The sequence below is a fragment of the Pleurodeles waltl genome, chromosome 1_1, assembly GCF_031143425.1.
Source record: "Pleurodeles waltl isolate 20211129_DDA chromosome 1_1, aPleWal1.hap1.20221129, whole genome shotgun sequence".
NCBI lineage: Eukaryota > Metazoa > Chordata > Amphibia > Caudata > Salamandridae > Pleurodeles > Pleurodeles waltl.
Genome location: NC_090436.1, coordinates 51,571,838 through 51,584,459, shown reverse-complemented (window position 1 = coordinate 51,584,459; position 12,622 = coordinate 51,571,838). Strand labels below are relative to the sequence as shown.

Genomic DNA, 12,622 nt, shown 5'->3' with positions numbered 1-12,622 from the left:
TTGTGTATATTACCTACCTCCTAAGGGAGTATATCCTCTGAGATACTTTTGGCATATTGGAGGTGATTCCGAGTTTGGCTGGCTGCGGTCATTCTGAGTTTCCAGCTGGGCTGGCGGGCGACCGCCAGAAGGCCGCCCACCAGCCCAGCGGGAAACCCCCTTCCATGAGGATGCCGGCTCCGAATGGAGCCGGCGGAGTGGAAGGGGTGCGACGGGTGCAGTTGCACCCGTCGCGATTTTCAGTGTCTGCTTGGCAGACACTGAAAATCTTGGTGGGGCCCTGTTAGGGGGCCCCTGCAGTGCCCATGCCATTGGCATGGGCACTGCAGGGGCCCCCAGGGGCCCACGACACCCGTTACCGCCAGCCAGGTTCTGGCGGTCAAAACCGCCAGAACCAGGCTGGCGGTAAGGGGGTCGGAATCCCCATGGCAGCGCTGCCTGCAGCGCCGCCATGGAGGATTCCTCAGGGCAGCGGGAAACCGGCGGGACACCGCCGGTTTTCCGTTTCTGACCGCGGCTGTAACGCCGCGGTCAGAATGCCCAGGGATGCACCGCCAGCCTGTTGGCGGTGCATCCGCGGTCGTTGGCCCTGGCGATAGTCTACCGCCAGGGTCAGAATGACCCCCATTGTCACTAAAATAAAGTACCTTTATTTTTAGTAACTCTGAGTGTTGTGTTTCTTATGATATAGTGCTAAGTGATATAAGTGGTATAGTAGGAGCTTTGCATGTCTCCTAGTTCAGCCTAAGCTGCTCTGCTATAGCTACCTCTATCAGCCTAAGCTGCTAGAACACCTCTAATCTACTAATAAGGGTTAACTGGACCTGGCACAAGGTGTAAGTGTAGGAGGCTGGCCTGGCTTGTAGTGGGTACCAAGGGGTACTTACACTCTGTTGCAGGTCCAGTTATCCCTTATTAGTGTGGAATAGGTGTTTCTAGCAGCTTAGGCTGATAGAAGGTAGCTATAGCAGAGCAGCTTAGGCTGAACTAGGAGACATGCAAAGCTCCTACTATACCACTGGTGTCATATGCACAATATCATAAGAAAACACAATACACAGATGTACTAAAAATAAAGGTACTTTATTTTTATGACAATATGCCAAAAGTATCTCAGTGAGTACCCTCAGTATGAGGATGCCAAATATACACAAGATATATGCACACAATACCAAAAATATGCAGTAATAGCAAAAGGAAGTAATGCAAGCAGTGTAAAGTTACAATGTATTGCAATAGGAGCACATAGGTATAGGGGCAACACAAACCATATACTCCAAAAGTGGAATGCGAATAACGTATGGACCCCAAACCTATGTGAACTTGTAGAGGGTCGCTGGGACTGTAAGAAAACAGTGAGGGTTAGAAAAATAGCCCACCCCAAGACCCTGAAAAGTAGGTGTAAAGTGCACCTATATTCCCCAGAGAGCACAGAAGTCGTGATAAGGGAATTCTGCAAAAAAGAACAACACCAGCAATGCAACCAAAGTGGATTTCCGGACAAGAGTACCTGTGGAACAAGGGGACCAAGTCCAAGAGTCGCAACAAAGTAGAGATTGGGCAGATGCCCAGGAAATGCCAGCTGAGGGTGCAAAGAAGCTGCCACCGGATGGTAGAAGCTGTGGATTCTGCAAGAACGAAGAGGGCTAGAAACTTCCCCTTTGGAGGATGGATGTCCCACGTCGTGAAGAAGCTTGCAGAGGTGTTCCCACGCAGAAAGACCACAAACAAGCCTTGCTAGCTACAAGGGTCGCGGTTAGGGTTTTTGGATGCTGCTGTGGCCCAGGAGGGACCAGGATGTCGCCACTTGCGTGAGGAGACAGAGGGGGCGCCCAGCAAGACAAGGAGCCCTCTCAGAAGCAGGCAGCACCCGCCGAAGTGCCGGAACAGGCACTACGAAGAAGAGTGAACCGGAGCTCACCCGAAGTCACAAAAGAAGATCCCTTGACGCCGGAGGACAACTCAGGAGGTTGTGCACTGCAGGTTAGAGTGTCGGGACCCGGGCTTGGCTGTGCACAAATGAAATCCTGGAAGAATGCACAGGAGCCGGAGCAGCTGCAAATCACGCGGTACCCAGCAATGCAGTCCATCGTGGGGAGGCAAGGACTTACCTCCACCAAACTTGGACTGAAGAGTCACTGGACTGTGGGAGTCACTTGGACAGAGTTGCTGAGTTCCAGGGACCACGGACCACCAAGCCTGGCTGGACCCCAGGAGGGCAGAAACCTGTCTGAGGGGTTGGCAGCAGCAGCAGCTGCAGTAAAACCCCGGGAAAGGTAGTTTGGCAGTACCCGGATCTGTGCTAGAGACTCGGGGGATCATGGAATTGTCTCCCCAATGCCAGAATGGCATTGGGGTGGCAATTCCATGATCTTAGACATGTTACATGGCCATGTTCGGAGTTACCATTGTGACGCTATACATAGGTAGTGACCTATGTATAGTGCACGCGTGTAATGGTGTCCCCGCACTCACAAAGTCCGGGTAATTTGCCCTGAACGATGTGGGGGCACCTTGGCTAGTGCCAGGGTGCCCACACACTAAGTAATTTAGCACCCAACCTTCACCAGGTGAAGGTTAGACATATAGGTGACTTATAAGTTACTTAAGTGCAGTGGTAAATGGCTGTGAAATAACGTGGACGTTATTTCACTCAGGCTGCAGTGGCAGGCCTGTGTAAGAATTGTCAGAGCTCCCTATAGGTGGCAAAAGAAATGCTGCAGCCCATAGGGATCTCCTGGAACCCCAATACCCTGGGTACCTCAGTACCATATACTAGGGAATTATAAGGGTGTTCCAGTATGCCAATGTGAATTGGTAAAATTGGTCACTAGCCTGTTAGTGACAATTTGGAAAGCAAAGAGAGAGCATAACCACTGAGGTTCTGGTTAGCAGAGCCTCAGTGAGACAGTTAGTCATCACACAGGGAACACATACAGGGCACAATTATGAGCACTGGGGCCCTGGCTGGCAGGGTCCCAGTGACACATACACTAAAACAACATATATACAGTGAAATATGGGGATAACATGCCAGGCAAGATGGTACTTTCCTACAGTAAGTACCATAAGGTACCCACTATAAGCCAGGCCAGCCTCCTACAGTGAGCACTTCGGCACAGTTGACAAGATTGAATTTACCGTCATTCTGTTGCCAGCATTCATTTGTCAATGAATACTGATGCCATAATAACAGTCGGGTATGTGTTTGATATGTGTTGTGTACCAGTGTGTCCCCACCTGTGTCTTGGCTACACATGTCCCTAACATATGCATGTCACAGTAATTTAATAAAATTACTGTAAAATGTTTATGTCTGAAGTGGTTCCATGCCCATGTGCAGTGACCCCCCTGTACACAACTGCGGGTTGCCTACCTTGCCTACTTTCGTGTCCAGCGACGGGGGTTGTGTTTTTCTGGGGTCCTGTGGCAGCAGCGACTGATGGTCCTGTCCAGTCATGTCTAGCCAGAAATAGAAGGAGAATCAGGAGAAAAGGTGAGTTTTCACCCCATTTTCCCTCCGTCCGCCAAGTCAGAAGTGAAGGTCGGACCACTTTTTTCTTGGCGGTATGGCACAACCAAATCTGCTCACCTGTAAGTGTGGCTCAAGTCAGTGGTGGCGGCTAATAGGATTTCTTGGTGGAGTTGGAAGGGTTGAAGTCTATGGGTCCGCCTACAGCTAATTACGGAATGCGGACTGCCAAGGCTACAGGTGAGTGTTCAGTTGGAAAACCGTTGGCGGGACCGTTACCACCAACATGTAAATCAGGCCCAATGTTTAGTTTCCTGGTATTCGATAAGCTAGTCGATGAAAGGGCCCAAAACTGGCTCCAATACACTATCAGAGGCGAGGAAATGGCAATTGCCCTGGTGCTTATGGAAGAGGCTCGCATGTTACTGTGGTTCTGCATAAACGTGGTTTTCAGCAGATTTCCTAACTGCTGCCCTACTGCTTTCATAATGTACAGTCACACCAAGTACCCTGTGCTATAACTTGTGTTCTCCAGGACAAGTGAAAAAGTTGAACCTGCACTCAAAAAAATGTTTGCACTCTTAGGGATTCCTGATAAAATTAAAACAGACAACATACCCCCTTTTCAAGGGCAAAAATTTCAGTCATATCTCCACAATCTGAATGTAAAACATTGGAAGGTAACCATACATTGGCCCCCGGCGAATGGGGAGGTAGAGCATTTAATGCACACCCTGAGTAGGGTACAAAGAATCAGAGTGCAGTGCGGAAAAGATGCAGAATGCTGTTTGCACCAGTTCAAACAAGCATACTGTCAGACGTCACACAGTACCACTGGGCATGCTCCAATAGACCTACTGATGAAGAAGTGTGCTTCGGATATCATCACGGCGGGGCTGAGTTGAAGTCTGGCTGTCATAGACACTCAAGCTACCCAGGGGAAGTGACGAGCCACGAAGGACAGGGCCAGCAAAGACCAGAAGATTGTAGTCCCAGACATAGCAGTTGGGGACTAAGTAGTCATGAAGGATCGACACCCAGGGTGAAAGTTCTGCACCCCGTTTGAGTAAGAGGTGTAGGAAGTCACTGATGTCCCAGGAACTTTAATAATAGTACAATGTGGTCTGTCCAAAGTATCAAGAAGTGCATGCTGGTTCAAGAAAATCAACAGGTAGAAAGTGAACAAAACAACAGCCAGAAACAGTGAGTAATGACCGCAAACTGCAGATGGACTTGTTTGACACCAACATAGGCACCGCACCTGCCAAACCACATCCAGCATTGGTTACCCCGCATCAGCCAGGTAGCCAAGCACTTGCCACCCAGGCAAACAATGTTGAGAGGAATACCATGAATCAAGAATCTAGTGGTTGCAGCCAGAAGTGTGGACTACTGGCCAATCTTGCACCTAGCCAGAGACAAAGCAACCATATGTGTTACATCACAGGGTTGTGAACAAACAGCCATAATTCAACATAAGTAAATGTTGGGAGGGATGTAGATTGTCACACGGACTCTACACTACAACATATCAAGCACACAAGCAGAGGACTCGGTGTAATGTGTGTTACTGTGGAACGCCCACGGCAACACTCATTGCACTCCCCTGACACGCAAACTGCTGCATATGAATGGGCAGTATTCACAGGGTGGCGTTCAGCCACAAAAAGTGGCATAACGCCACCTTGTAAATACAGCACAGAGGACAGCGCTACCGGAGCGTCCCAAAAAGTGAAGTTCAGATGATGTTAGGGCCTTGTAACTTTGGGACAAAGGTGTGCTGTCCTGTTTCTATATCCTTATTTTCCTGGGTGTTTCCATTTTTACTGTCTGCACTGGTACCGAGCTGTGAGGCATCGTTCCTGATGACGTGAGTGTTTGTGAGTCACCCCAGAAGCCGGGTGCTGCAGGAGTGCACATAAGCATCTCACCCCAGGCTGTATTTAGGTTGGTCAGTCCGCATGATCAACACATTTAGCAGTGCCCCTTTGTTGTTTGTTAGTGTGTCCTCCCTCAGCCCTTTGCAGCCCGCCCCGTTCATAGTGATGGATTAAACCTCTATGGTAGTGAAGCTGGGCAGCAGCGGGTTGGAAGATGAGACTGCTATAACCTATTTATAATGGTGTCTTCATACATAAAAGTGTAGAAAGTGCCCACAGCTTTAAGTAGAAAAGCAACAAAGCGCTACTATTGCTCACTGTAACTGCAGCTTCACCTATGTAATATGGTTAAGAGTCCTCTCATAGGGTAGTCAAGTACAGGGCATTAGTCTTGCAGCTTTGGGACCAGAAATTCGAAATTACCTCCAGTGCAGCAAACTATTTCTCTACTCAAATGTATTTTATCTTCATTGTTTGTAAGAGGCTGTGAACACACCAGTGCATTCTCATCTTTTGAACAAGTTCAGTTCGCCAGAAAGCCATTACCCTTCATAAACAGAATGTTTCTTCTGATGCTTATTCACTGAGTGCATGTGTGTTTGGAGGAAGCAGCTTCTTAGAGCTTCCTGCTTCAGTGCTCTCTGATGACAAAGAACTCATGTTGCCTCTTGTAGAATGTAAGCAGCACATCGAATTCTGTTCCCCCTTTGCATTTTGGAACTTGTTGTTCTCTAAATCTAACTGTTACAGACAAAACTACAAATTCCAGAGTGCAAAAATAGAGCAGCAACTGTTTAAGACCCTGTAGTGACTCTCTTGATGATAAATGACGTTACAGTGCTGATATTCGTGGGAGCTGCTTTGTTGTAGTATCAAACAACAGCACCAGGAAGCGACTCTCAACTGAACCACAGCATAGCATTCTATACAGAATGTAGAACCCCCTACCCATCACCTGTACCACAGCATAGCATTCAATACAGAATGTAGAGCCCTCTACTTGTCACCTGTACCACAGCATAGCATTCTATATAGAATGTAGAACCACCTGCCTGTCACCTGTACCACAGCATAGTATTCTATACAGAATGTAGAACCCTCAACCTGTCACCTGTACCACAGCATAGCATTCTATATAGAATGTAGAACCACCTGCCTGTCACCTGTACCACAGCATAGTATTGTATACAGAATGTAGAACACCTTACCTGTCACCCGTACCACAGTGTAACATTCTACACAGAATGTAGAACACCCATTCTATACATAATGTAGAACACCCCACCTAAACATTCTATTGTAAAACATCATGAACAAGACATCACTCCAGACAAGGATGTTACAGGTTTTTCCAAGTCACACATCTCACCTGGAACAGCACCAGGGCTGACTTTAGTGCTGATGGCGCCCAGTGTGACAATCCTTTTTGCCACCCCCATGACCTCCATTTTATTTGTTTTAAAGCAATGGTAAAGGTTGGCTTCGCTATTAAGAATGTATCTCTTGTGAAACAAACTCTCTTTAGCAACATGAAGAATAGATAATGAAAACTAGGATGAAAAACATAACCTAGTTTATGCAGTCGGCATGCAGCTCTATGATGACAGTCACAGTTCTATATTAGGGTTGTATCTGATGAGGAGTGGTAACAAAAGAGTTTCTGTGACAAAAGCAGTAATCCACCCAGCTATTAACATAAAATAGAGATCTGTGATCTGCACAGTACGCGTTCTTTGTAACAGACATATTAACTCTCTGCTCTACCTCATAGTCAAAATTGCCACTGGACAAAACTTCGATCTCTCTGTCTAGCAGGAACATTAATCTCAAGAGTTGTCGGCATTTCTATTGGAAGATCCTTTTCTCACCTCGCCGCCAAGACCTGGAACTCCCTACCGCTCCACCTACGCCAGACCCAGGACCTCCTGACATTCAGGAAATGCCTCAAGGCATGGCTCTTTGACCAGTAGCTTCCCCCCCAGCACCTTGAGACCCTAACGGGTGAGTAGTGCGCTCTATAAATCTCATGATTGATTGATTGATTGATTGATTGCCTCCTGAAAGCTGGCCACAGGAGAATCTCTGCAGTAGGTGCTTTTAAACCATACATACCTTATTGCTAAACACAGCACCCCCTGAGGTCAACGCGCCTCTCCCCAAGTCAGCGCCCAGTGCAGCCGCACCAGTCACACTGCCCTAAAGTCGGACTTGAACAACAAAGACCACATTTTGCTTTGGCTCACCGAGAACTTCTTTCTAAAAGAGAGGAACACTGATTTCTGACACTAACGAAGGGATCCAGGGATTCTCACTGCTCTGCCTGATGCAGCAGACTGAGCACCTCACTCTCTCCCTATTCTGTTTGTTACAAAATTACAATGCTTTTCTTTCTGAACATAAAGTAGTAATTAAAACACCAATTGTACCTGTAAAATGCAGTTCCAAAATCCTATTTTAAATAAGCATGTGTACGGTGATACAGTACCCTGCGTCACCTCTAGTCAGACCTAGACTTTTATATTCTAGTTTTGTCTCCTGCTCGGCATACCCATCCACACCTTAGCCCTGTCTTCCCTTCTGTGACCCTTGTGCACCCTAACCATTGCCTGGGACATCAGTCTGTAACATTGGTGTAATTAACTGCTTCCATCCATGCAGTGATTCATTGAGAACCGTGTATCCAGCCTTCCATCCATGCATTCACTCATTCAGGCACTCACTCGTTCATCTGTTCATCCATGCACTCACTCACCATGGTGACAGGACTTTGACAACCCAAAACCAGGACATTCCACAAACACAGAACTAGAATTACAATCTCTCGCTCTCTGAAAAACAGACATTTGCTAAACGTACTGAAATTTGCCAGGACATATAATTAAAATCCCGGACTGTCCCAGTCAATCTGGGACACCTGGTCTCCCTAGAAGTCACCCGTCCAACTGCTGACTCAGTCTTTCACTCGCCATTCCTCACCGCCACAAATAAAATCTCAGAAAAAGTAGCAATTTCACGTCAAAAATTGCCAGATCCTTTTGGCTTTGCCAATGCTTGTCAATAAGCGAGAGCACTCTATCAGTTTGTGCCCTGCACACGCAGTAAAAGTGCACCGTGGCTTACCCACGGACTGTGTGTTGCACACCAGGTATCTGTGCATGAGTATGGTTTAAGCTGAAACTCAAAACACAGGGTTCTTTTTTCATGTGTCGGCTCTTGGGTTCTTATGTCTCTACATGAGCAGCATGTGAAGACAAAGACAACAAAACTACTTACTACAAAAATACCATCAGACATGTAACTATTAACAATCTCTTAGATAGACGTGAGTTTAGCTGATTTTAGGACTTTTTAACTGATTGTATTTATTTGTACAGAGATACGTCTGTGCCAGTGTCAGCCCATGACCCCCCCAACCAGCAGCAGCACCCAGAGATAGAGCGATCATTAATGCTATCGGAGCATGAACTCACCTGTGAGAACAACCACTGAGACTGGGAAGTTGACATCAAGCAAAACATGTCTGTATATTCCACACTGGTAGCTCCCGGCATCCTCCAGCCGCAGCCCTTCCATGACCACAGTGAATGTCCCGGTGCGCGGTGCATCCCTGATGGCCACTCGGTCCCTCCTCACCTTTCGCTCAGACATGGATGTTTCAACAACTTTCTCACAGGACCAGCCTGGTCCTCGGCACCAATATTTGGGAGAGTCTCGGTACTCCGCCTCATAGTTGCATTCAACGGACACCGACCCTCCACGTGTACCTGTGACCTCACGTGGACCGGTCAGAGCCTGACCCCTGGCTTTAAAGAGAAATCACACAGTAAAACATGAGCAAAGCGTCCTATCCCCTCAACATAATCATTATCACATTCATAAAAAAACACGTTGTAAATAAATTAGGTAAAGTTTGCAAAATTTGTTGAACAATTAGTTACCCAGATGTATATCAACAGAAAATAAAAATAAAAGAATGATAAAATGAAACGTGTTGCAGATAAATTGATTAATAGAATTTATAACTGATAGTGATACTTTTCAGCAGTGGATCCGTTCTCTGTTACTCCATAAAATCCACAGAAGTTAGTTTTTGGTCCCAGCTGAAAGCCATCATGAGCAGCTACATTTCTAGTAGTTTTCTGAAACACCAGAGGTCATGTTCTTCCCTGAAGTCGGGATGAAGGTCTTTACAAAGTGGCGCTCTGTTCATAAGTTGCTCAAAAACTTAGATCGCTCAGCGCCTTCGAGACTCTTGTGGGTGAGTAGTTGTGCACTATAAATCCTGATTTGGTCTGATTTGATTTGCTACCACCCGGCCATTTCAGGGAAGAGTGCTGTATCATTGATACTGAGGTTTGACTGTTTAACACATCCAAAAGTTCAGTAATGTTAACAGACTGTGAGTTCGAGGCTACCTTGGGGTCAGAAACAGATGTGATTGAGAAGGAGCACAGAATGCAACTGAAACAACCAGATGGTTTAGGTCCATTTACGTCATCTTGACATGAAGAAGTAGCCACCTCAGTGGCAACAACTAGGAAGATGTCTCATAGGATACTTTTACCAGAGTGGGAGTCCCTATAACCAACTTACTGGTGTTGAATGTGACATCTGAATACAACGCACTAATATGGAGCATTCCTGCCCTTTTCTCTTGCACTGGCACCATTTTGGCAGCTTAGTGCCAACCCAGGCAACCTTGCACCATGGTACAAGGGGGTCTGCGTTGCTTGCAAGATTGTTTTTATGCAGGAAGGGACACCTTCCTGCACAAAAACAATCCTGAGAGGCCTTTTCCTCTTTCTATGTTTGTTGCACACATAGAAAGAGGTAAATAACGAGGAGAATAAAGATATTTCTCCTTGTTATGCCTCTCCTCGGGAGGCGTATCTTTTTGATGCATTCCAAGGTTTACTTAGTTTGGTGAATCTGGGAATGCATGAAAAACCAGGAGAGTTGTGTGGGAACGTCCATGCAATGCCCATTGAATGCATCCCTTTGCGCAGAGTTGTTGACATCGGATAAATCAATGCACACAATAACAAAACACCTCTATACATGAACGATACATTTTCATATACGAACAAAGTCACATCACCCCTATTGGATTCCCCCATCATGGAATCTCCATCAACCCCAGCACATAGGTTAGCAGTCAGGGAGGCACTGCAGGCCAAACCTGAAGGTTAATGACTGACAGGTCACAGGTGGGGTAACACTTAGCCTACAGCCAAACACACATGCTCATATTCCAAAGATTGGCAGAAACACTACTATGGTCCCCGAAGGTTGGTCCCAATAAAGCACAAATGGCTAGAGGGACACATGGATTCCTTAAATACCATAAAGTCAGATGTCACACATAGTTAGGCACACTCAGCTAATCAGGACACAGCACACACAGCACACGCAGTGACCACGTGCCCCTCAGGCGGCACATCTGGACACGTACTCAGTGACTCACATGGTGTCCATGCCAGATCGAGGCCCAATTGCATTCCTTATCTGAAGGTTGTATCTGTGACTCCATGTCAATAGTTCACATACTTCACCAGGAGAGGAATGTTTAAGTGTCTATTGCAATCGAAGAAGTGTATAAAACATGCGTCATTTTAATGTTCTACAAGAGACAGTCCTCAGTCCCCGGTACTTCAACTGCTCTCCTGCCCGTAATGATTAATTAAACAAACCGTTCCCTGTTTTGACAGATGCCTCTTGTCTCTTGTTTTTTAATGTAAAATCTTATTTGAGCAGCAGAGTAATGCAATACAGCAATTTGAGCTTTCTTGCAATACTCCAGGGGACATAATTACAATTTTTGGCGCAGGGCAGTGCTGCAAGCCTTCTTGCTGTGCTGTCCTGCGTCAGAAGAAAAGGGAAGGAATGTGTTGTATCTATAAGATACAGCACATTCCTGTCCTCTTCCACAGTGCTGGTGAACAATTGTCTTCCACGCACCCACTCATGCACCCTTGCGCCATGGTGCAAGGGTTTCTGCATTGTAGATATGATTTTTTTTGTGCAGGAAGGGACATCCTGCAGAAAACAATTAGTGGAGGTGAATTCCTCTTACCGTATGTGCTGCAGGAGGCAGCACACATAGAAAGAGGAAAAACGAAGGGAAATAATGTTTTTTCTCCTCATTGCACCTCCCTTATGCTTATGACTGGTGCTGCATATCTAGAAGGCCATGAAAAGCCATGCAAGGTGGCTTTATGTGGCCTTGTAGATATGGGTCTGCAGTGTGCGCCGCTGGAACATCATTAAAAGTGACGTTCTGGCTGCACACTGGGGCTTGTAAATAAGCCCCCAGATTTTTGAAGCCATTCAAAGCCCTGCAAAGTGGCTTTGCATGGCTTAAAAAATCTGACTTACAGTTTTGCGCCACACATGTACTACACTGCATGGTGCAAGCATTGCGCAACCCTCTTCTAAATATGCCCCTAAATATCTCAATGTCTGTGTCAAAAGAGCAAAATGTGTTGAACATAATACCTGAATATGAGTCCGGATTTCTCTTGAATAGAGGGGCAATGCATAACATTAGAAGGGTCACATGTGTAATTACATGCATTGTCAACATCGGAGGAAGCGTATGCACTCGACATTGAGCAAGCATTTGGCACAATGGGATGGGAAAACAGTCATAGAAAAGATGGGATTTAGTCCAAGCTTTCTTAGCTGTGTCACATTGTTGCATACAGAACCCATATTAAGAGGTGATCGAATACTTCCACTCAACTGGAGGAGTTTGCAGAGTTTTCCCCACCTCGCATGGAGTTCTGAAAAACTCAGAGAAGTAGCACAGAGCTTTTTCTCTTGGGTGGCTCGCCAACGTTAAATTGGCAAGCAAGAGAAATTGCTAAGTTGGCGAGCGAGATTTCTGAATGTGAGCGGTCGCAGCAGGTCGATACCGTTCACATTGAGAAAGCTGCCGCTCACGTTGAAGAAGCTGCCGCTCGAGTAGAAAATCTACTTGAGCGTCAGAAAGAAGTTAGCTCCCTCTGGTGCTCCACGTGATGCCATTCTCCCTGATTTTATAGTGTGGGAGAAACTCCTGCCACTGGAAATCAGTGCAACAGTGTGACTCACCCAAACTTCACCGCCCGCAGAAGTCCATGGAGCACTGCTGAGTTTTTTCAGCACTTTTTCCGCATTGCAGAACTCTGCAAACTCTGTCCAGGCCTATTTATGAGTCTGAACGGATATGTTGATCCTAAAAAGTGGAAAGTAGAAAGAGGTGCCAGAGAGGGATGCCATGTGTCCCTGC

The 12,622-nt window shown here is 46.5% G+C and overlaps 1 protein-coding gene across 1 annotated transcript in view; it reads right to left on the bottom strand.

The window, feature by feature from the left end:
- Positions 1–12,622, bottom strand: part of LOC138285693 (polymeric immunoglobulin receptor-like) — a 164,025-nt gene that overhangs the window by 114,547 nt on the left and 36,856 nt on the right. The window contains exon 2 of the mRNA XM_069226397.1: positions 8,823–9,155. Within this exon, the coding sequence (XP_069082498.1) occupies positions 8,823–9,155 (333 nt within the window). The remainder of the gene's footprint in view (positions 1–8,822; positions 9,156–12,622) is intronic.